This window comes from Prionailurus bengalensis, chromosome C1 (assembly GCF_016509475.1).
Source record: "Prionailurus bengalensis isolate Pbe53 chromosome C1, Fcat_Pben_1.1_paternal_pri, whole genome shotgun sequence".
Taxonomy (NCBI): domain Eukaryota; kingdom Metazoa; phylum Chordata; class Mammalia; order Carnivora; family Felidae; genus Prionailurus; species Prionailurus bengalensis.
Window position 1 is genome coordinate 24,366,871 of NC_057345.1, and position 23,299 is coordinate 24,390,169.

The 23,299-nt window shown below is 52.6% G+C and overlaps 2 protein-coding genes across 3 annotated transcripts; both read left to right on the forward strand.

The window, feature by feature from the left end:
• The first annotated feature begins 1,792 nt into the window (after nucleotides 1–1,792).
• TXLNA (taxilin alpha) lies at nucleotides 1,793–16,411 on the forward strand. Of its 2 annotated transcripts, XM_043574389.1 has the most exons (11): nucleotides 1,793–1,924; nucleotides 2,498–2,707; nucleotides 3,329–3,667; nucleotides 5,112–5,203; nucleotides 8,317–8,487; nucleotides 9,850–10,044; nucleotides 10,667–10,786; nucleotides 11,021–11,095; nucleotides 11,600–11,692; nucleotides 12,107–12,202; nucleotides 12,920–16,411. In XM_043574389.1, the coding sequence occupies exons 2-11, from the start codon at nucleotides 2,530–2,532 to the stop codon at nucleotides 13,244–13,246; spliced, it is 1,686 nt and encodes a 561-aa protein (XP_043430324.1). In that variant the 5' UTR covers nucleotides 1,793–1,924; nucleotides 2,498–2,529; the 3' UTR covers nucleotides 13,247–16,411. The 2 variants fall into 2 exon arrangements, with proteins under 2 accessions (XP_043430324.1, XP_043430325.1); XM_043574390.1 differs by lacking the exon at nucleotides 1,793–1,924 and having other exon boundaries at nucleotides 2,081–2,707.
• A 2,466-nt stretch (nucleotides 16,412–18,877) lies between these two features.
• Nucleotides 18,878–23,164, forward strand: CCDC28B (coiled-coil domain containing 28B). Its single transcript, XM_043574395.1, has 6 exons — nucleotides 18,878–18,999; nucleotides 20,254–20,444; nucleotides 21,564–21,730; nucleotides 21,858–22,051; nucleotides 22,254–22,276; nucleotides 22,972–23,164. Exons 2-6 carry the CDS (start codon nucleotides 20,281–20,283, stop codon nucleotides 23,024–23,026), a joined length of 603 nt encoding a protein of 200 aa, XP_043430330.1. The 5' UTR covers nucleotides 18,878–18,999; nucleotides 20,254–20,280; the 3' UTR covers nucleotides 23,027–23,164.
• Nucleotides 23,165–23,299: the final 135 nt, after the last annotated feature.

Genomic DNA, 23,299 nt, shown 5'->3' on the forward strand with positions numbered 1-23,299 from the left:
TCTCAAATTTTCTTATTCCTTGCCTGCCTACTCATTACCCAGCTGGCCCCTGTAGGCCACTGTTGATCCTTCTGGCTACGTTATTCCACCCATCACCCCATGCATATGTTGTTCTTATGATACCTTTATCTCTGCCTAGAACACCCTCTTCCCATGGGAATCCATCAAGGCCTGATTTGTATGTTACCTCCTCAAGAGATTTCCAACATGTTTGTCTGGAAATAATCAGGGCCTTGGTTCTCAGAGACCTGGATTCCAAACCCTTCTGGCTTGAGTTCCACCTTCAGCCACACTGACTCTCAATGTTACCTGGTAAACAGCAGACTAAGGGATGGGGAAGAGCATTGCCCTGCAGTCTAACAGGAAAATACTGAACATCTTGAAGAGCCCCAAAACAATGCCCGATTTGCACAACTTCATTCTCAACCTCACTGCCCCAGACTGATGCTAGGCTGTAGGACTAGAATTTAACCAATAGTTCTTACAATGTTCATTGACTTGTAAGCAAATAATTTCAACATCCCATTACTATGCTGTTACAGAGCTCTATCCAGACCGAGGAGCTGTGACAGACTGCAGAGCACCGGGAAGGCTCTGAAGTGAAGTGGCCTTTGTGCTGGGCCTAAAAATACTGTTTTTGCCAGAAGGGCATTTTGAAAGCTGGAATAGCACCTGAAAAAAACTGGGAAATCCTGGAAAGATTGAGAGTATACTGGAAGCAAAAAAGGCAGAGGGCATGGACAGAATTGGCTGGAAACAAAAGTCAAAACATTTAGGCATTAAATTCCAGGCACGTGGGTTGTTGGCTGTTTTTCTCTTATCTATAGGCAGCGGAAAAAAGAACTGATCTCACGTTTGGAGAAAGTTTGGGTTCTCCCCCGCTTTAGCCCAGTGCAACTGGGATTTTGTCTGTAGAGGGTGGGCCAGTCAAAGTAAAGGCTCAGGAATCTGCTGTGGCCAAACTGCTTGCAGAGGCCCCTCAGACCCTTCCAAAGAAGGACTAGGGCTAGTAATGGAGAAGGGATGGAAATAATTTCACAAATTACCTTGACTCATCCTCAGGGAAAGTGTGCCGTGGTTATTTCTCCTGGGAACGAATCAGGGTACTGAACAGTAGTTAAAATGGGTACTGGTGCCAGACTTCCTGCTTTTGAATCCCTGCCTGAACCACTCATTAACGATGTGACAAAGTTATCTTTTACCTTACTGTCCTCAGATGCAAATGGGAATAACAAATACTACTGTTCTTGATAAGTAGTTACGAGGATTAAGCTAGTAGACGGGAAAGCACACGGTAAGCTCTCAAAGAACCGCTATAGTTATGAAGAGTTTTCATTTGAATACAGAAAATGAGGCCCTGGGAGAGACTGTGTGGTCACAGCAGATTAGTGATGAAGTTAGGACTGGAACGCATGTCTCCAGATTCCCAGCCCCAAATTCCTTCTATCCCTTGTCCTCGGAGTTCCTCCTAGTCATAGATGTTCACAAAAGGGGAGTAAGGCTTGTCGGGGCTTGCAGGAGAGAACAGCCAGTAGCAGGGCTTTGGACCCGAATGGGTCCAAAGCAGGGCTTTGGACTTCTGCATGACAGAAACGGGCTGGACTCGTGTATCCGTGTAGAATGACTGGCTCCTTTCAGACCTCCTGGGTATCCGGCTCCTACGACTAAAGTTCTTTCCATTGCATCTTGGGAGATGGGGGCGTCAGCCCCGGCGCCTGGCGGGACTTGTAGTCCTTTCCCTCCCCCGCCTTCCCAACTCCCCCACCTCAGAGGCCGCCGTCGCTTCATCTTTCCCAGCAAGCATCGCGAGAGTGCCGGCTATCGATTGGCTGTAGCGGGAGAAGGCGGCTCGGCCGGCAGCGGTTGCCCAGGGTTTCCGGTGCGAGGCCAGAGCGGACGAAGCTGTCGGAACGTCGGCAGTGAGGTTCGTGTAGCGGTCTGGGGGAACGAGGCGACCAGAGGGTCTGTGGGCCTGAACGCTCTCGGCCAGTGGTGGGACTCACGCCGATTCCGCGGGAGGACTCAGGCCAGGCGGGGGGCGGGGGGGGGGGGGGTAGGGCTGAGGCCTTTGCGCATGCGCTGGCGGGCGGTGCGCGCGGCTGGAGGGCGCGCGGGGCGTGGGTGGCTGCGCGCGCGGGGGGGCCCACGTGGGGCCTGGGGGCCGGGGGAGGGATGGGAATCGAGCGTCCCGCCACGTCAGTCTCCGGCCCTGAGCCTATCCCGCGCTGGGCCTGCAGTGAGGGAGTCGTGTAGTGCCGAGAAGCGGCTTTGATCGAGAAAGGAGGCCTCGCCTGCCCCGCTTCTGGAGCGGCGTTCTGCAAACCTGCCTGGGCGCGTCGAGCTTCCTTCGCTGGCCAGAGGCAGAACCGTTGGCTCCCTCCCGTGAAGGCCGGCCGGCGTGTTCTAAGAAGCTCTGAGCACCCGGTACCGGGATCTCGGGTCTAGGCTGTGAAGACTATTGAAGTCTGGAGAATAGAGAGTGTGTTTGTTTCTATAGGATCCGCGCCCAGCCTAGCACCGCAGACCACAATGAAGAACCAAGACAAAAAGAATGGGGCTGCCAAGCAGTCGGGCAACACTTCCAATGCAAAAAGCAACCCGGGGCAAGCGGAAGCAGGACCAGAGGGAGCCCAGGGGCGGCCCAGCCAGTCGGCTCCTGCGACAGAAGCCGAAGGTTCTTCCAGCCAGGCTCCGGGGAAGACTGAGGGTGTGTGCCAGCTCTGCTTTCCAGCGGGCAGGGGGAGGAGTTTGTGGTGCGCCAGGGTAGCTTCTGGAGTCAGAGGCCTTGGCCGCTGTCTGTGCCACCCGCCTCCCCCACCCCCAGATCCGTACAGCTTCCCGGAGTGGGGAGGGTGGGGGGGTGATAGCGCCTCCCACTGTATGCACTGGAACAGAACTCTTGAGAGAAGGCTCTGGCAGGATTAAATCAGGGGGCAGCCAAAGAAGACACCCAACCAGCCAACCCGGGTTAGAAACCCCTCATTCACCAGTGGGTAACTGCTCTTCATATTGGAGCCATTCCTGGAACTTTTTTAATAGCAAGAAATAATTCTTGCAGTGAGGAGAAGGGGATGTACTAGACGTTGAGCTCCAGCTGTGTGCCAGCCCTATGTGCTGGATGCTTTATTTCCTTGATTTGTTTGACACTCACAAAACACATGGTTGGGCAATAGTAGGACATAGTTGTATCATTTTATAGGTAAGTAAACTGATGCTTAAAGAAGGTGGGCAACATGTAACCCAAACCAGTAAGTTTGGGCCTGGAAATTCCAACTGCTGGTGTAACCATCTTGTTTTTCATTTTGCCCCTTGTCCTGCCCTGCTGTAGGAGCACAAGCCAAAACTGCTCAGTCCGGGGCCCTCCGAGATGTCTCTGAGGAGCTGAGCCGCCAGCTGGAAGACATCCTGAGTACATATTGTGTAGACAACAATCAGGGGGGCCCAGGTGAGGATGGGGCACAAGGTGAGCCTGCTGAACCTGAAGATGCAGACAAGTCCCGGACCTATGCCTCGAGGAATGGGGAGCCCGAGCCAGAGACCCCAGTAGTCAATGGTGAGAAGGAGACCTCTAAAGGGGAGCCGGGCACAGATGAGATCCGAGCAAGTGACGAGGTCGGAGACCGAGATCACCGAAGGCCACAGGAGAAGAAGAAAGCCAAGGGTCTGGGTGAGCAGAGGGCAGCTTCTTGTGAGGCTGGTAAGGTGGGGAGTTTGGACCCAACATTCCCTGGGCTAACCTGCTCTGCCAGGATTCAGAGGAAACTACTTCCCAGAGCAGCAAGTTACATTAGTTTGATCTAAGCTGGGGCTGTAGGCCGTAGTACAGAGAGGTGTGTGAGTTGTTCATTGCATAGGGACTTCTGGCCTTGGAAGGAAGTAAGAACCAAAATCTAGCCTGCTTTCTCTGTCTTTGAGAAAATGGAGAGCAGGAGGCCCGAGTGGGCTCCTATGTCAGCCAGCACTGTCTCTAACCTGCACTGTGAACTTGGGCAAGACCTTTCTCCTTCTGGTCCTTAGTTTTCACTTGTCTACAATAAGATTTAGACTAGACCAGGGTTGAAAACTCAAATAAGCCAAGTTAGACGGAGGGCCCCATGAAGACCAAGACATCGCCTACTTCATCCAAAGAGGTGATTGCCACTTGGTCCCAGCTTGTCGATAGCATGTAACATTACAAGCTAAGTATAGCCATGAAATTTCTCTGGAGTTTTAGCAGTTGACAACTAATATGCTAGGAGGCAAACAAAACCCCTCTTTGGGTTGGATTTGGCCTGTGTACATGTGCTTTGTGGTCTCCGCACCCATCTTTTGGAGCCTCCCAAGGTTGACACTCCAGGAGCCTGATGCTGTGCTATGTACAGCGGCCTTCCAGGGAGACAGAAGGCAGACTCGACTCAGGCACAGTGAGGGGAAGTCATTGGAGGGTTGGGCGGCTAATGTGTGTTAAAGAATCAAAGTTAGGTGATACTATATCTGTGTCTTAGTCCCGCTTCCCCACCTCCTGCCTGTCATCCTGATTGAAAGAAGGTTTTTTGTTTGTTTTTGTTGTTACTTACTCTTAGAGTCAAATATTGGAAGGTATATGTGTTTTAAAGTTCACTGTCTGGAAGGGGTGGGGGAGGGAAAAAATAAATAAAGTTCGCTATTTGACTGCCTCTGTTGAAGAGAGTTTTGTAGTTCTCAAGGAGACCTCTTCCTTTTTGCATCCTTCTTTCATGAGGGCCTTCCTTGCATTGAAACAGTAGCACGTAATTTGCAGATGGGACATTTTTTTTTCTCCTATTGGTAGAGCAGGCAGCTTTTGTGGTCCCACCCCTGGTGTTCACCAGGGAGTCTTCACATATATTCAGTCATTCATTTATTAAGCATTTGTGGAGTATGTCTTCTGAGGTGGGCACCGGGGATGGTACCGGGCAGTACTGGGACCACAGCAATAGGCAGAATTGGGTTGGCAGCAAACCTCATAAAGCACACGGTCTAACGGTTCGGCAGCCAGTTCAACAAACAGAAGTGTAAAGTATGAGGAGAGAGGGCTGCGGAAGAGTGTGGGCCCAGGCCTGGGGAGACCCCCAGAGAAGGGGGTACATTTTTTTGCTCCCTGTGCTTTGCAGGGAAGGAGATCACGTTGCTGATGCAGACACTGAACACGCTGAGCACCCCAGAGGAGAAGCTGGCAGCTCTGTGCAAGAAGTATGCTGAACTGGTCAGTTCTCCCCCTTCTTGCACCCGCCCTGCCTTGGAAAGTCAGCAGGCCACCTGGCATGGGGTGGAGGGTGCAGGGGCAGGTGGGTGGCTTAATTGCTCTTCAACCTCTTTGAGTCTTTTCCCCATCTGTTAAGTGGGGAGTCAAGTCCCAGCCGGCCTCTTCCAGGCTGACTGTCAGAGGAGAAGCTTCACATTCCAGTGGTCGAGCCCTAGCTGCCTGGCCACCGTGCCAGACACCGTGTCAGCTCACCTCTGTGTGCTGCAGTGTACATCTCCCCAAAATATGGAAACGCACAGTGCCGTCGTCATCACACTTGACAAGACTAGCATTAATCGTGTGATGTTCTTTAGTACACAAATTTCCCCAGTTGTTTAAAATATCAGTTTGGTGACAGTCGGGCCAGAGGAGGTCTGTTTAATACTTTGGGTCCTTAACTTTTTTTTCCTTTTACTCCAAAACAGTCTTCATCTTACTGCCCACTGTTTTCCCCATGACATTGATTTATTGCAGGTCAGTTATTCTGTAGGGTATCTCACTTTCTCACTTGGTGGTAGCATTTAACTTGTCCCTTTACCTCCTGTAGATAAAATGGAAATCAGCTGTAGAAGCTTGATCCGATCTGAGTTCAGCTCTTTTGATCAGAACTCTTCATAAATGGTCCTCTGTAGAGAAACAGAGTGTGCTGCTCCCACTTTCAGTGATGGAAGATTGTCCACTGGGTTCAGGTGGGGCCAGCCAGGTTCCTCCCTTGACAGCTTTCCATCAGAATTTGAGTGAACGGATTCATCCACTGAGGGTCATTGCCTAACTACTTATTTTTAAATTCTGTCATTCCATTTGCATTTATTACCTGGAATTCTATAGAGAAGTGGTCTCATTTGTAAAATGGGGAAAATCGCATCTGCCTACTGGGGTTATTATAACCACTAAATAAAGGACAAGGTATGAAAAAGATAGCACCCCTTCAGAATGAGCCAGCTAGGGAACGATTGATGAAGCCAGAGAGGAGGAGCTGAGTCACTAGGGTGATGTTCTCAAGTAGACGAGGAGGTAAGGGCCAGAGCATGGGGAGAGGGTCGGCTGTGGTGGGAAGCACGCCTGGGGCCCGGTGACTGGAGGAGAGAGCAGGTGGAGGTGGATGGGCAGGGGTGTAGCTTGTGCCACCCCTTCTGGTTGCTTCTGTTCCCAGGGAGATGGGATCTCCCTGCTGGGGCTGAGGAGAGGTGAAAAGGAGGAGGAGATAGTTGTCTGGGGGCACCTGGGTGGCTCAGTCTGTTAAGCGTCTGACTTTGGCTCAGGTCACGATCTCACAGTGGGTGGGTTCAGGCCCCACATTTATGCTGACAGCTTGGAGCCTGGAGCCTGCTTCAGATTCTGTGTCTCCCTCTCTCTCTCTGCTCCTCCTCTGCTTGTGCTCTTTCTGTCTCTCAAAAATAAATATTAAAAAAAGAAAAGAAGTAGTTGTCTGGAAGAGGAGTATGAGCGACAGGAGGGATGTAGTTGGGCTGCGAGGCAGACGAGGGTCTTCCCCAGAGGGGTGGTCACAAATTTAAAGTGCAATTCTTCAGGCAGGGCTGGTTCAGTGCCAGTGCAGAGGACTCAGAAGGTTGATATATCAGGGTTGGGGTTTATCAGGAAAAGGGGGCAAGAGAGTTGAGGATGTAAGAAATCTAAGCCAGGTGAGAAGGTCGGTGGTCATTTAAAGGAGGGTTTGGGACCCCTGGGTGGCTCATTCGGTTAAGCATTGATTTGGGCTCAGGTCATGATCCCAGGGTTGTTGGATTGAGCCCTGTGTCAGGCTGAGTGTGGAGCCTGATTAAAATTCTCTCCCTCCCTCCCTCTCTCTCTGCCTCTCTCTTGCTCACACATGCATGCACACACACTCTTTCTCTCTCTCAAAATACACTTTTATTATACATGTTTTACATATAAAATAAAGAAGGGTTCAAGGAAAGTGAAAGGATGGTTGGGTCATTGAGTTGGAGGTCCAGCATGGTAGAATTTCTGGGTCCACAGATATTGGAATGAGCTAGAATGATAGGTTATAGTTGGTCCTGCCCTGGGATGAGATAAGGGAGGTGCATGTGCTTCTGGGTAATGACAAAGTCTAGACCTGACTGTCCAGGACAGTAAGCACTGGCCAATTGAAGTACGCCTCGTCTGAGTTTGGATGTGTTGTAAGTGTTGTAAGATACACATCAGATTTGAAACACCTGAGGAAAGGGGAAGAATTAAATATCTCCAGTGTTTTGCGTTGATCTCGGGTTGAAATTAAAATATTCAGGTATTAGATTAAGTAAATATTTTACTAATGTTAATTTCATCTACTTTTTACCTTTTTAATTTTTTTTTTAACATTTATTCATTTTGGGGGGAGAGAGAGAGAGAGAGAGAGACAGTGTGAGCAGGAGAGGGGCAGAGAGAGAGAGGGACACAGACTGAAACAGGCTCCAGGCTCTGAGCTGTCAGCAAAGAGCCCAACGCGGGGCTCAAACTCATGAACCATGAGATCATGGCCTGAACCAAAGTCGGACACTTAACCGATTGAGCCACCCAGGCGCCCCTACTTTTTACCTTTTTATTGTAGCCACTAGAAAAACTGTAATTACATAACTGAGTCACACTGTAGCTGCGTTGAATAGGCTCATGGGAGGGAAGCTGATCTGCAGAGAGGACAGGGTCTGAGGACGAAGTTAAGGTCTGTCCATAATGTAAGACCAAAATGATAACAGCAATCGTGGTGAGAGAAGTGGTGCTAAGTCTCGGGGTAGCAAGAGGGAGTGATGGGTCTAGTGAGTACATGGAGGGGGTGGCAGGAGATCTCGTCTGAGGGCATGAGTCTCCCAAGAGTTGAGGGAGTGTAATGGCCTGAGAGTCTTGAGAGCTGTTTCTTGAGTCAGAGCAGTCACAGAAACTGGGATCTGCACCCCTGCTTGACCTGGGCACTTGTCTCTGTGTCCTCGAGATGGGGCCTCTGGGTTTATCGAAGTGTGTAAAGCTCCCGGACCACGTCCAGCTGGAGCGGTTACAGCCAGGGTCGGGAGATGGGGTTGGGGAGGGGCCCTTGGGAAGAGTCCCACGGGGCACTTACTTGCCCTCCCTGCCCCCAGCTGGAGGAGCATCGGAACTCCCAGAAGCAGATGAAGCTGCTACAGAAGAAGCAGAGCCAGCTGGTGCAGGAGAAGGACCACCTGCGTGGGGAGCACAGCAAGGCCGTGCTGGCCCGCAGCAAGCTGGAGAGCCTGTGCCGCGAGCTGCAGCGCCACAACCGCTCCCTCAAGGTGGGCACTCCCCCCCCCCCCTCAGCTCCTCTCTGATGGGCTTTGCCCTCAGCAAGTAGCGCGGGCTTGGAGCAGAGAACTAGATGTCCCCAGCGGCGCCCTACCTTAGAGCATCTAGTCACCACTTGACCTGGACTAGTATCCCGTAAGGTGAGGGCCGAGGTGCTGAGGGAGCCCAGGACGCAGGGCTTCAGCACCGCTCCGTTCCCTAGCAGTTCGCAGGGAGGCCGGGGCCCTGCGCTGCCGGGTGGCTCCTCTTGCAGATTCCAGCAGTCCCGGATGCTGGCTCTTTTCTCCCGGTTCTGCCTCTCCTAGGAGGGGGTTCATGTGGTCACAGCCTAGTCACTGCTGTGACCTCGGGAGGCGGTTTTATGTGTGTCCTTTATTCCTCACAGATTTGGGTTGGCAAATATGTGGTAGTTTGCAACTTGTTTTGCTCATTTTTAGTTTGCCTTTGAAAACATTTCAACTTTAACATAAACTTGATGTGAGAGATTCAGAGGTGACAAAAGTATAACAAAGGTGACAGTTGCCCACCCTCCTCAACCCCAGTGTCCCGCAGAAACTGCTGGGAAGTAACTACTTACATGTAAGTTTATGTACAGACTTTAGACTTTCCTCAACACGTATGTAGTCTTATATACGATTTTCTAAATGGAATAGCTATACTTCTATTGTTTCATATTCTGTTTCGTTTTGTCACTTTGCATAATGAATGCCTCTCTTTCCTTATCAATTTAGGAGTAACTCATTTTTAACAGCACTGTTGTATGGATGTACTGTATTTCATCAGTGCCTTAGTTAAGGAATCGCTGGGGTTTTTTCTAACTTTTCACTATTACGTTAGTAGAGCAAAGTGAAAATTCTTGTTACATATATCCCTGGCTAATTATATAGAATTTATCCATAGGATAAGTCTCAGAAGTGAAATGTCTGGGTCAAAGAGCGTGCACGTTGTAAACGTTAATGGTTTAGCCAGATGGCCTTCCTGCCAATATGTCTGCGTGCCTGATTCTGCACAGTCTAGCCAACCCTGGGATTACTGCATTTGAGTTGGTTGGGGGAGGGGAGGGGAGAGATGAAAGCACAAAAATTAAGACTTCTTAACCTGAGGTGTGGAAGAAAGGGCTTCGGGAGATCTAGGCTGCTTTAGAATGGCAGTTACGTGTATGCCTGCGTTTTTCTAGGAAGACAATCTCTCACTTGATGTCACCTGATAGACGGGTTCGTTAGGAGCCCTTTTTGCATGACTTCTTGGAACCTGGCTGCTCCTGACTTGGAGAGCAGGGGGGGTTGTTGGTACAGACCATTGCTGGCTGGGGAGCAGCGGGTGATGAAGCTGGGGCTGACTTCTCTGCCCAGGAAGAAGGTGTGCAGCGGGCCCGGGAAGAAGAGGAGAAACGCAAGGAGGTGACCTCACACTTCCAGGTGACACTCAATGACATTCAGCTGCAGATGGAGCAGCACAATGAGCGCAATTCCAAGCTCCGCCAGGAGAACATGGAGCTGGCCGAGAGGCTCAAGAAGCTGATCGAGCAGTATGAACTGCGGGAGGAGGTGAGGTGTCCCTCACAGCCATCACCCGTCTCCAAGCCACCTCTCCTTCACTGTCCAAAAAGTATATAAAATCCCCACGGTCCTTTTTGTCAGTTGCTTTGACCTCTGAAGTAGTACTTGAGTCCATCACCTTCTCTCCGTTCCTGCCCTCTCACCTGGTCCCGGCTCCCAGGGCTCCTCCAGCAGTTAGGACTGCCACTCCTTGAAATGTGCATATCTAATCTTTGTAGGTGGGGCGGGTCTTTGCCAACTGAGCTAAGCCGTTGTGTTGGTGGAGGTGTCGTTTCTGTCCTTTCTTCCCATCTACAAGGGAGTCGGGCCACAAAAGGGAGGGTTGTTAGCCCAGCGGAGTGAACTCTTGGGGCTGGAGGTTTGAGGGTATTCATTTCTTGGCTTCCTGGGAGCTGATTTCATCCCTGTGCACACCCAGGACTGACTGGAGAGAAACAAGGTGAGGTTGGGAAGTAGGTCTTCCGGGGATCTGGGGCCCACGTGCTATGGTAGATGTGGGAGTCAGAGCGAGATGGGAGGATGGGCAGGAGATCCTCGTCTCTGCAGCCGCCAGGCCTCCCTGAGAAAGGGTGCCGCTGACAGGTGGCCCTCCCACCGTGCTTTCCTGCAGCACATCGACAAAGTCTTCAAACACAAGGACCTGCAGCAGCAGCTGGTGGACGCCAAGCTCCAACAGGCCCAGGAGATGCTGAAGGAGGCCGAGGAGAGGCACCAGCGGGAGAAGGATTTTGTGAGGCTCGGGCCCCGGGGGTGGAGGGTCTGGGATGAGGTGGGTTGGGTTCCAGCTCAGCTCATAGTTAAGCTGGTAAGGGAGAGGCTGCCGCCTGGCCAGACCAGGACACTTTTCCCTCAGATAGCAGTCTGAGAGCAGGAAGCCTCGGCAGGCTCTGGGGCATGTGGCTTAAAAAGGCCAAACAGCCCCTAGGGGTTTCTGACAGGATCCGGGGTCCTGTCTTGGAAACAGCTCCTCAAAGAGGCAGTGGAATCCCAGAGGATGTGTGAGCTGATGAAGCAGCAGGAGACCCACCTGAAGCAGCAGGTGAGAGACCGTGTGTGTCCTGACCCTGTGCATCTGAGGCCCCTCGCTGGGATCCATCGTGGGGGAGGGAAATAGGACCCTCGTTCTAGGACCACTTTGACTGCTGTGTGACCTTGCTGAGCCTTTGTTCCCTCTGGACCCGCCAGGCACCTGTGGTGGTGACCAGGTGGCTAGGTGAGCTTAAAGGACCTCGTTCCTAGTTGGAAGCGTGTGCTACTTTTGAGGAGGCAGCGATGCGATGGTTGTTTTTAACTACATAAGTTGTACTTAATTTCCAAAGGAAAGTTTGAAAACAAACATAAAGGCAAAATGTAAGGCAGCATAAATCCTGCTTTCCAGGCTTAGCATCTTGGATTCTGTCCTTCCAAATACACAGTTTTTTGCTTTAAAGTAAAAGGGTACCTCAATAGAATTGTCAGGTCAGAGGTCCAAGCGTGGATCTGACCGTGTTAACCAGAAGTGCCCCCCGGAGAAGCCTAATCTTTGGACTTCTTTTTCACCCAGCTTGCCCTGTACACAGAGAAGTTTGAAGAGTTCCAGAACACTCTTTCCAAAAGCAGTGAGGTGTTTACCACATTCAAGCAGGAGATGGAAAAGGTAACAATGTCCAGACTACATATGGCTCCAGGGCACAAGTTGCTTCATTCAGAATTGAGCACTGGGCCTATCGTCAGGAAGCCCCAGCCCCTGGGGTGCTTTGTGTGGGGAGCTGTTTACAGTAACAGTGTGATTGTCAGCAAAGGTGGGCTGTAAGGAGGCATCAGAACCTTTCCACTCCCTCAAGCATCACTGATATGTGCATCCTTCAGGTTTTCCGAGGGGAAGGGGCAGCCTTGTCATTTTCTGTTGTTGGTGGCGGCACTTAACTTGAGATGTCCTGGTGTGGCACCAAAGGCACCGACTCTGCCCTGTAATGCCTTGCTCCCTCAGGACTGTTCCCCCACCTTGGAGACACAGATGCGTAGACAGTCTGGCCCCTGACCATTTCCTTCTGTCTGCCCCATAACCCAGATGACTAAGAAGATCAAGAAGCTGGAGAAAGAAACCACCATGTATCGGTCCCGGTGGGAGAGCAGCAACAAGGCCCTGCTTGAGATGGCTGAGGAGGTGGGCTGCGTGTGCTCTGCCGCTGGGGGGAGGCGGGTGCAGTTTTTGAGTGTTCGGCCCTTTCCTCTACTTTGACCAGTAAGTCCTGCAGCTGGCACGAGGTGAAGCTGGGACTCACGTGTCCGTCTGTCCAAGTCCAAAGGCACTGCCAGCTGTTTCCCTGTGGGAGATGGTGAGCCCAGTAGCAGGTCTGCGGTAGAAGCAAAGAGAACAAATGGAAGAAAGAAACACAGGAACGGAAAAACTAAGGGCTACAGTGATGGACACAGTTTATGTGCAGAGTAGTTCAGCTACTTTGATTTCGTGGATTGAGATGTAGGAGAAGGGAACTAACTGCTGGCGTAGCTACGTATGCCAGACCCTCCTGAATGATTTAGATAATGCCTGTTCATCGAATCTTCTCAAGATCTGTGAGGTTGGTGTTAGTAGTCCATTTTAACAGATAAGGGGGTAGGCTCAAAAGCCAAGTCTTAACTTTGCCAAGGTCATCTGGTGGATAAATGGAGAAACACACTGTCATGCCCCCTCTCTGCACCACACTGCCCCCTACCTACAGCCACGTCTTAGCATCACACCAGGGCTGTTTTCCTAGGAAGGGACCAGCTTTTGACTCTGGTCTGCTCCCAGCATCATTCAAGTGTGGATGTTTTCTACCAAGAGGTACTGTTGCCTGGGGGTTTGATGGCATGGCACTAAAGGCTCCATTTCTCCCCCTAGAAAACACTCCGGGACAAGGAGCTGGAGGGCCTGCAGGTAAAAATCCAGAGGCTGGAGAAGCTGTGCCGGGCGCTGCAGACAGAACGCAATGACCTGAACAAAAGGGTACAGGACCTGAGTGCTGGTGGCCAGGGCTCCCTCACTGATGGTGGCCCTGAGCAAAGGCCAGAGGCTCCAGCTGCCTCCAAGGAGCACGGTGGTGAAGGGCCTGGGGCTCAGTCACCTAGCTCCCCAAGGGCCACAGAAGCTCCTTGCTGCCCTGGAGCACCAAGCACAGAAACACTCAGCCAAGCAGGGCGCCAGGAGCCCACCTCCACCACCGCCTAGGGAGCCTGGCACGGGGGGCATGCTGGGAAGGGAGCAAGCCGCCCAGCCAGGCCTGGCCCATGCAAGGCTCCCGCTGCCAAGCAGTCCAGTGCTGAGGCCCAGGGTGCTCTGACCTGGCTGGCATCTGACACTTCGCAGTTTTGGATTTTGTGGGTCAGTTTTACATACATACGGCATATGTGCAAGGCCTCCTACATTTCTATCTGTAAGTGTAAAGTGGGCTTGCACTGGAGGTGGGGGTGTGTACAGGTGAAGTCACTGGCTCTTCTAGGAGCTCGAGAGTCTTAAAAAAGAGCTGTCATCTGTAGCTGCTGTCACAGTGAGCTGGCAGGACAAGTGACTTGAGCATTCCCCTGCCTGATTTGAGGCTTAGACCCCTCCCTAGACCTGCCCTTCAGGGCTCGTGACAAGTGACACACTCAGGCCTTGACCATGTTTCCCTTGTTAGCAGGGCTTGGGCAGTCCTGGCTCTCCTAGCTCCCCTGGAAGTTCCTTTGCTTCTCAACCTGGAGAAGGGGTCCCCGGGCGGAGCCCGGGCAGGGCCCGCACAGCCAGGGATCCAGCTGCTGTCCTGCCTCAGACGGGGGACCAGGGGAAAGTTGCTGTGGGCTGGTACACTGTTAGGGAGCCCCCGGGCACCGCTTCCCCTGCCCTCAGGTGGTGCCAGGACCAGGCCAGTGATGCTTCTCAGTAGCCTTATCATTCACAGGTGCCTCTCTAGCCTGCACAAATGATTGACAAGAGATCACCCAAAGGATGCTTTCTGAAGGTTTTTGTTTTTTGTTTTTTTGTTTTGCACGTGACCGTGTGTGTGTTGATCTGAGGGAGGAGGAGGGGTCCTGGAGCAGTTGGGTCTCCAGTGCCACCACCCTCACCATCCGACCTGGTACCTTTGCCACGTTGGTGCTGAGGTTTCCTGTTTGGTGAAACCAGATTGTTTGTGGTAGGAGAAAGGAAAGGGCATCTAATGGTTTTGCCACAAGCTTGCCTTTGTGTTTCAATCCTGGGAGGCCACCGCTGATTCCCATCACTACTGTCTCCATGCGGAAGTTGCTGGGCCCCGTGCCCAACTGTCCCTTTGGCTTTTATGAATCTGTTTCTGCTTCTGACCCCATCCCTAATGTGCAATCCTTGAGATTTGCCCTGGTTCCATTGCCCAAGGAATAAGAGCTGAAGTATGTCCTCCTTGACATTCCACCTCCCAGCTCTTGTCTGATAGCTAAGGGATAGAGTGAGACTTGACAGCTGAGCCTCGGAAATCCACAGGTGGCTGCAAATATTTGTGTCTGGTCCCTGCCCCCCAAACTTGCTACTCTAGACTGAAAGTTCTGGTTGCACACTTGCCAGGGCACTAGCCAGTCTGTGCAGAGCAATTTTCTGGAACAACAGAACGAGTCTCAGACCCAGAGGCTGGGCTCTGCTGGGCTTGAGGTTCTAGATCCCACCTCTAGCCAGGCCTTGGATTCGGTGCAGCTGAGGGAGGTACAGGGTCATAGAGCTTTTCTTGCTGGATTTCCTTAAAGCTGGTTCATTATCCTTCAGGTCCCTTCATCTTGCACGATCGGCTCACTCTCCACACCTTTTACTTCAGTCCATCACATAAATAGGTTCATGAAGAGTGTTAAGTACTCCTGAATCATGTTATGACCTAGAACAGAGATGGCAAATGAATGGCACACCATTGTCCCTCTGCCCCCCATGGCAGATACCACTAATTGGCCTAGAGTGTTTTCCACTAACCTCTGGTATATCCTCATTAACCAAGATTCCCCCAGCAGCCAGTAGAAGTGTTGAGACTTACTTGCCATCCCTGGCTGAGCTTCTTCCCTCCTGTGGAGAAATGTTCCTGAGATCTTTCCCTCTGAAATTCCTGTGTCTGGAATGGTCCCTGGATATGCCTTTTCCTGCCCCAATAAGGCCTTCTTCCAACAATGCCTGTGTCAGGCTGAGACACACAAGAACTGCCAACCCCATACAGGGTTTGCTGGGTTCTGGAAGCACAGGGAAGAGGCAGAAGCTTCTGCCTGCCTGCTTTAAATAGCAGGAGGCCTGCAGTAGCCCATGTGATTGCCTCCCTTGCTTCAGCTACCTCATAGAGCCTATGGGGTCGGGGGGCGGGGGGGGCTGTTGGAGCCCAGTGTGGTGGTGGGGACTCGTGACTGTGCAGCACAGCAGCCCTCTGAGACCCCGTCTAACTACTGTGGGGCTACGGTGAGCTACGGTGTGGCCCCAGCTGGTCTTCCCAGGTCCAGAATCTAGGTCCTGGGCAAGTCAACCCTTTGCTCTCAGCTCCAGCCATGTCTAGGTATCCAGACCAAGCTATAGATGGGAATCCCATTTTCTCTCTTCCTCTCCGTTGACCACATCACAGCAATCACTACAGCTGCTCTGTTCGTTCTGCTTTCCAAAGTCAACCCAGGTACCTGGGTGCTGCCCTCACCAGCCAGGAGCCTGGGCCAGATGCGGGGAAGGTGGCCTATCTGAATGAAGGCCAGTGCCTTCCTCACCAGGGCAGGTCCCGTGCACGTGACCTCAGTTTTAGGACCAAGTGCTGTGTTGGATTCTTCAGTTGCTAGCTTTTCCTCCAGGGGACCAGAGCCGGCGAGGCTCACAGCCTTGAGCCCTTGTCCCTGCTGACGGTAATTTGTGTTCAGGACCTTGTCCAGCTGAGAGCCTCACATACACCAGATTGTGAAGAGGTTTCAGCAGCACTTTGTTATAATTTGTTTTCCATGAGGCTTTCGGACCATGGGCTGAGCTCAGGCACTTTCTGTAGGAGAATGTTCTGTCTGTAAAGATGGTTATTTCCATTCCTTCCCCCCCCATCACCGTGGCCCTGCTGAGGGCTGACCAAGAGGCCAGTCGAACTGACCTCGTGGCTTTGGGGAGGGCCAAGGCCTGCTGAGTGGATTATCCAGCTGTGGCTCCAGCCCTCCCACCTTTGCAGCACAGAGGTGGTCACCCCAGGGACAGCCAGGTATCTGCCTGGGGGAGGGGTGCTGCCTTCTGTCCCTGTAACTGCTTCCCATGTGGCTCAACCTGGCCGCCCAGATTTGTTTTAAAGCTGTGCTGACAGCCTCTTTGTCTCCTTTTGGTATTCACAACAGCCAGGGACTTGATTTTGATGTATTTTAAACCACATTAAATAAAGAGTCTGTTGCCTTACTTGTTTCTCTTTTGACCTTTGTGGTCATTGGTGCTTCTGGATCCATCTAGCCAGCACTGACTTGTCTGGCTCTACTGCAAAGCTTCTGGCTGTGCCCAGCTTTCGTGCATCTTGCAGAGCACCCCTCTGGCTGCCTTCCAGGAATTACCATGGGCTAATGCATTTGAGCTGCTCAAGCAAAGCCGTTGCCAAAGTTGGCATGATGCTCATATCCATAGAAGGATCAGATATTTTTCATTCAAGTCAGAGGTTACCCCTGCCCACTAAGGGTCAGGCTAGTGATGAAGAAAGATACTACATTTTATTTATTTTTGAGTAATCTCTGCACCCAACGTTGGGCTTGAACTCACAACCCCTGGGTTAAGGGTCCCATACTCTACCACTGAGCCAGCAAGCACCCTGGAGAAAGATACTTTCAGATACAGAAAAGTCAGTGGTGCTGTGGGAGCATAAAGGAGGTCTCTGTCCCCTTCAGCAAGGAGATAGGGGTGGACACCTGGAAAGGAATTATGACCCAAAAGGCAGGTAGAAGTTTGACAACTTAGTAGTGAAGTAGTTTACCTAGAAATGCAGGTGCCCAGGATGGGTAGTGGGAGGTCACCAGGAGCCTGTGTGCCAAGTTAAGTGATTTGGGCTAGATCCACAGGGCAGGAGGAACCACTAAAGGTATTTAGGACATTGGGAAAATCGACAAAGAAGGCATAAGGTAAGGAAACCAGAGAGGCATAGGCCAATTGAGGCCCAAAATCAGATGGCTGGATACTAATCCCTACTGCTCAGGGCTGTCACAGGCCACATCCTCTGGCATTGACCTACCTCTGAGTTCTTTTGATTTTGTACATTCCTTGAGAAGACCACATTCTGCGTGCAGTCCTGAAGAATGGGCTGGTTTCTTAAACACTCCTGTTCACCCTGCCAAGCCTAGGCGCAAAAGTTTAGGCTCCTGTATGGGAGGCATCCTATTGTGGCTTCACCAGCACCCTATTCTCTCCGGAGCCTGGGTTTGGTCTGGCACAAGGGATGGTATGTGAATGCCCAACAAATAAATGGCAGAGACAACTAAAGGGCCCTTCCCTCCAGGCCTCCATGAGCAGTTGTGTCCACACTGGCTGTGACAGTCCTCTCAGAGCCTCTGCCTTTTCTAATCAGGGTCCAAATGGGTTGATACTTTTCTGTGCTGGTCACAATGGTTTCCGTCAAAGATCCTTTGGAAGAAGTCAGGGGAGGCTGCCGCAACTCTTAAAACTCACAAAGCATCTCTGAGAATAACTTCACCCATAGTGGTGTCTCAGGACCTGCCACCATTTTCCTGGAGGAGCCCTGGTTCTCCTCCCTAGCAGCTGGAGGACAGCAGCTTCCCAGTTGTCCTCTCTGCCTGTGCAGACCCCTCCCTCCAACCTCTGGTTATTTAAAAAGTCCTGGGTTAATGTGTCCCCTTCTGGGACAGTCTAGGTGTTGGAAGAACCTGGAAAAGAGCCCCTGCATGGGTGCCTGTGGGAAGGATTAGGTGCAGGAAAGCTGTTCCTGCCCATTGGTAGGGGAAGGTGAACAGTGGGGCTCTGCACATTGCCCTGGGGCAGTTATTTGAGACTGCAGGGCAGCCTGGCCAAGGATAAGCCTGTCTCCTGTTGCATCAGATGGTTCTCTGGGGACCTGAGCTGGGAGCCTCTGCCAGGTCTTTAAATAGCTGCCCCATTGATCTGGCCTCCCAGACAGTGCGGGCAGCGCTGGGTCGCCCTCCATGTGGCGCTCAGGTTTCCCTCCTGGGGGCTGGGGTCAAGAGCCAGGTAATCGCACCGATTTTCCTCTGATCTGGTGCTCCCCACACGCGTCTCCTAGAACTGGGGAAGGGGAGGGAGGAGGCGTGGTCCCACCACTTCATCAGTGACTGAATATAGCCTCCGTTGCTTACCAGTGAGGAGTGTCTGGGTATTGTGGAGTGAGTGGTATTGCCCTCAAGACTATAGTTGACTTTCAGCACAGGGAATAATGACAGTAACTTCCTGCAGGATTGTTACAGGGATCAAACGCACATAAAATGCTTAACAGGGGACCTGGACTCAATAGACGGTTGTCTTTTCTTGTAGTTTCTTCCTGCTGCTGCTGCTTATAGGCTTATGTGTGTATATATATGTGTGTGTGTGTGTATATATATATATATATACATATATATACACACACATATATATATCTTGTATGCTTATATATATTTTACATGTGTCTGTCCATTTCCCCCCCCCCCCCATCCATATCCCTCCACCCTGGCCTTCTGACAAAGCCAGCACCATTTTGTAAGGGACTGTAGCTTCTCCCCAAAACTGATGGGAAAGTGAGATTTTTAGATTGCCATCACACAACAAACATAGCCACCTTAGTTCGGGTGGGCAGGTAAAGTCCAGTGAGTGGGGCAGCCTGGTAACTGTTGTAGGCTCCTCCCATCTCCCAAGCACTAAAAAAAGGTCACTTTCTCTTTAAATGCAAATTACCTCCTGCAAGCTCTGCTTCCACACGCTCAGTTCCCTAGGAGGGGAGCGCTAAGAGCGGAGGGAACCACGCTTCTGCCTCACTCCAGACCCCAAACCTCCAGGTCAGTTGCCCGCTTCCAGGGTTTGGGGGGGTGTGGAACATCGCGGGTCCGATGCTGCATTTCGGATCCTGGCTCCCCAGCTGAGGGATCCATTTGGCACACGGCTTTGAAGACTGAGTGTAGGAAATAGATCCCAGGTGGCCCCCAGCCATTCCTGAGAAGCAGGGGCTCCTGCTCTTCTATCAAGACTTTAACTGGGCCAAGCTGCAGCAACGCATGGCAGAGGACGTGCTCCTATCTCCTCTCCACCACACACCCCCTGGGGACCAGCCAGCCGGGTGCCAATTTCAATGCTTATGCCCCCAGTGCCGCCGCCACCATCCTAGAGTGCAGACGCGGGCTTGGTGTCTGCAGCCTGGAGTGAGCAGCTGGGGAAAGCCCCTGTAGAGGGCCCCGGGCCTCCGTCGGGAGGACCTCAGCAGACCTGAGACTTAGGGGGTGGAGCTGGACCGGAGGCTGAGCGGTACCAGCCACAGGCGCAGCCATTGTTGGAGGCCCAGACAGCCAGCTGCCCGACCACCCACCCCACCCTGGCTGCAGCTGAAGCGGAGCAGGGCCTTTCTGACCAGGGATGGTGAAGCAGCAGGAAGCCTGTCTCAGGGAACTTCTGGGAGTTGCCTGATGTTTGCAGTTGGGGGTGGGCGGAAGAGGAGGGATGCCAGCGTAGAAGTAGCGGAACCCACAGTGAACCCTGTCCCGGAGGCTGTGGCTTCTCCCTCCGTCCCCCATCCACTGCTTGACACCGAGGTCTTCCCAGGTGCCCCCACCCACACCTTGGTCACCACCGCCCTTTGCTGACAGGGTTTGTCAGCATCTGCCTGGACACTCGATTAAATAGAAGAAGGTCTAGTTAATACACCCCTAATCCTCAACTGGCCTCTCCTGCCAGCTCACATCCACCCTGCCCCTCCCCTCCGTGTTTCCTCTCCCAGGTCCGCCCCCTCAGCTCCTGGGACAGGAAATCCCAACAGCAGAGCTACGGTGTCTGGTCCAGCCCTTTCACGCAGGGCTCAGGTTTTCAGTTAGGGCTGGAGGGCAGGTGGGAGACCTGGGATGGGCCACGGAAGGTCCTTCACGTACACATTCAAGACCCTAGCAGTGAGGCGCCAACATCTGGCCCTGCCCATACTTGACAGAGAAGGGGACAGAGGTCCCAGTTGGTATGAGGGGACAGTTAGAAGTTCCCAGAGCCCTTCCTTTGCAGCTGTCAGGGGTTGCTGGGGGAAGTGATGACTTAGCCTCTCATTGTCTCAGTGGGTCCTGAGGCTCAGCCAGCATCCAATGGAGGACAAGAAGAAGAAAAGGAGTCCCAAGCCCTGCCTGACCCAGCCAGCCCAGGCCCCGGGCACATTACGAAGGGTCCCTGTGCCCACCAGCCACAGCGGCTCCTTAGCCCTGGGACTCCCTCATCTGCCATCCCCCAAGCAGCGAGCCAAGTTCAAGAGGTGGGTACAGAAGAAAAGTAGGGCAAGGAGGGAGGGACCCCAACTCAAGCCTTGTGGGAAGGAAGTAAAGCCAACCTTAGCCTAGTTACTTAGCAACGATTGATGCCTTCCCTTGGACTAAGAACTCAGAGATGCCTCAGATCCAGTCCTTGCCCTCAGTGTAGGGAAAAGGCTAGATGGGTCACTGGGACCCCACACTGTGCTGATGCCCTCAGCAGGGAGTGAGCAGTGCTGCCAGAAAGTGACAGGGTGTGGGGCACACCGGGCAGAGACAATGTCTAAGCTGAAGGGCTTGCCTGACATAAGTATGGAAGAAATACATTGCCTGGAAGGTTCCCAGAATCACAGGTGGTTGGGGGCCCTGGAGTGTCATGGAGCAGGAGATGGTAAGGGGATGCTCAGGAGTACAATTTGAATTTTCTGCTTAATTTTTCTTAATGGTAGGGAATTTACACCTTACCCTAAATGTGTCCCTGTTAGTGTCCCGCTAAACACCAGGTGCTCTTTCTCCCATTACTGTGCCTCCCTGTGGCTTTGCACACTACCTGCCCAAGAGATTTGGCTGGGGATGACCACAGTAGGGTGTCACTGAAGCTCGGGGCTGGAGCAGGAACAGAGGAAATGAGACAGAAGGGAAGGTTCTGGTGGGTAAGGGAGGGGCAGACTGGGAAGGGTCCTTCAGTGCTTTCCTGGGGACAAGGAAAATTCAAAACCGTTTTGAAATAGAAGAGGGTCGCAGAAAGACATTTTTGGGAGAGGTAAGAGGGCTCTAGTGGCAATAAGGAGTAACTGTCCCCAGTGAGGACAAGTGATTCACCCAGAGCCATGGGAGGAATGGCAGGCCTCAGACGAGAACCCCAAAGCCGCCTTCCAGGCATGGTTCTGGCTATGAGTGTCATCTGCAGCAAAAGACTTCTTTTGACCTCTTCTGCCTACCCCTCCTCACCCGCTCCCTTCCCTTCCCAATCCTGGTGCCAGGGTAGAAGAGAAGAACAAACATCCCTTTATGGTCGGGAGTAGATAGGAAGATGATTTAGCGCATAGACAGATGGCATAAAAGACTTTGGGGTACCAGGCCGCCCCCACCCTGTGACCATGGTCCGTGCCCACCCCACCCAGGGTAGGCAAGGAGAAATGCCGCCCGGTGCTGGCCGGAAGTGGGGGTGGCTCTGCAGGCACCCCACTGCAGCACTCGTTTCTGACCGAGGGGACGGACGTCTATGAGATGGAGGGGGGACTGTTGAACCTGCTCAATGATTTTCATTCAGGCCGGCTGCAGGCCTTCGGTGAGTCCCATGGGCTGGGCTGAGGGGGTGGGGGCGGGGGCGGACACGGCTGGAGGGCCTGGTCTCTGGGCGGTGGCTGGGGCCAGGGTCCCAAGCTGCTCCCAGGGCTCAGACAGGTGTTGTCCAGGGAAGGAATGCTCCTTTGAGCAGTTGGAGCACGTGCGGGAGATGCAGGAGAAGCTGGCCCGGCTGCACTTCAGCCTAGACGTGTGTGGGGAAGAGGAGGAAGAGGAGGAGGAAGAGGGCGGGGTCACTGAGGGACTGCCAGAGGAGCAGAAGAAGACGATGGCCGACCGAAACCTGGACCAGCTGCTTAGCAATGTGGGTCAGGGCTGGGTGCTTTGGTTCTTGGGGACATTAGAGGGTGGGGGAGGTACATCATCCTAAGACTAGTCCTGGACCCGGGGTGAAAAGCTGGGGGTTGCATGGAGCCTCAACCCCCACCAGAAGATGGCTGGAAAAGCATCTGGGTCTGGGCCTGGTGCCTCTCCTGACAGAAACCTCCTTTTCTCTCTGTTGACAGCTGGAAGATCTTAGTAACTCTATGTATCCTTTTCAAGGGACCTTGCAGCATGTGCATGTGTCCCCACCTCCCACAGAAGAAATCAGTTTTCTTCTCCTCACCACCCTCTAGGACTATTTACAATAAAACCAACATCTCCCCTTTCAGTCCTGCTAAAGCGGAATTGGCCACAAACTGCCCCCATGCAGAGTTCTCCCGAATATCAGGAGAAAAGCCATTGCAGGGAATGTGATTTATCTACTTATGAAAATCTCTGCAAGTGAGGCCCCTGGCTGGCTCAGTCGGTAGAGCAGGGTACTCTTGATCTCAGGAACACGAGTTCAAGCCCCATGTTGGCAGAAAATCTTTGCAAGTACTTTACTGACACCATGGCAAAACTTGCCTGATGTCTTTCTACTTTTTCAACATTCAACAATTATTTTTCACTGATTTAGATGATCTCCGCATCTAGTCTCAGCCAGAAGTAGTGCGGGTGCATGTAACTGCATGATCTAGAGCGAAAGAGCAGGCGGGCGCGGGGAGGGGGAGGGGGGCTGGTGGGAGGGGAGGGAAGCCACCCAGCAAGAAGGGCAGGTGTGGACTGCAACCTGGACCACAGACCACCTGAGTCCTTCGCCCCTGCCCCTTTGTGCAATTGAGGAAACTAAGCCCGTTCAGGATGGGGAGACAGGGCTGGAAAGACTGGGGTCCAAAGCATCGCAATCCTTGACTGACACAGACAGAAGTTGCACTTGGCCGAGAATGCCGAGCCTGAGGAGCAGTCAGCTGTGTAGGTGTCGGACCCAGGACCGACTGCCTCTCTCATTCCCTTCAAACTGTGACTTTTTACGAACTCGATCGGGTATTCCGCGGCCCCCCAGGTGCTATGGGGGAGGGGGGCGCTGGATGAAATTAAACCAGAAAGAAAGACACCGGCTCCGTGTGCTCCCTCCCCTCCTTGCGCCTTTACTCGGCCGGGGACCGCAGGCCCGGGCCTCCGCAGAGACACCGCTGCGCGACACACTGGTTTAGGCGGAACCGCTCAGGAGCTGGAATTCCCAGCGTCG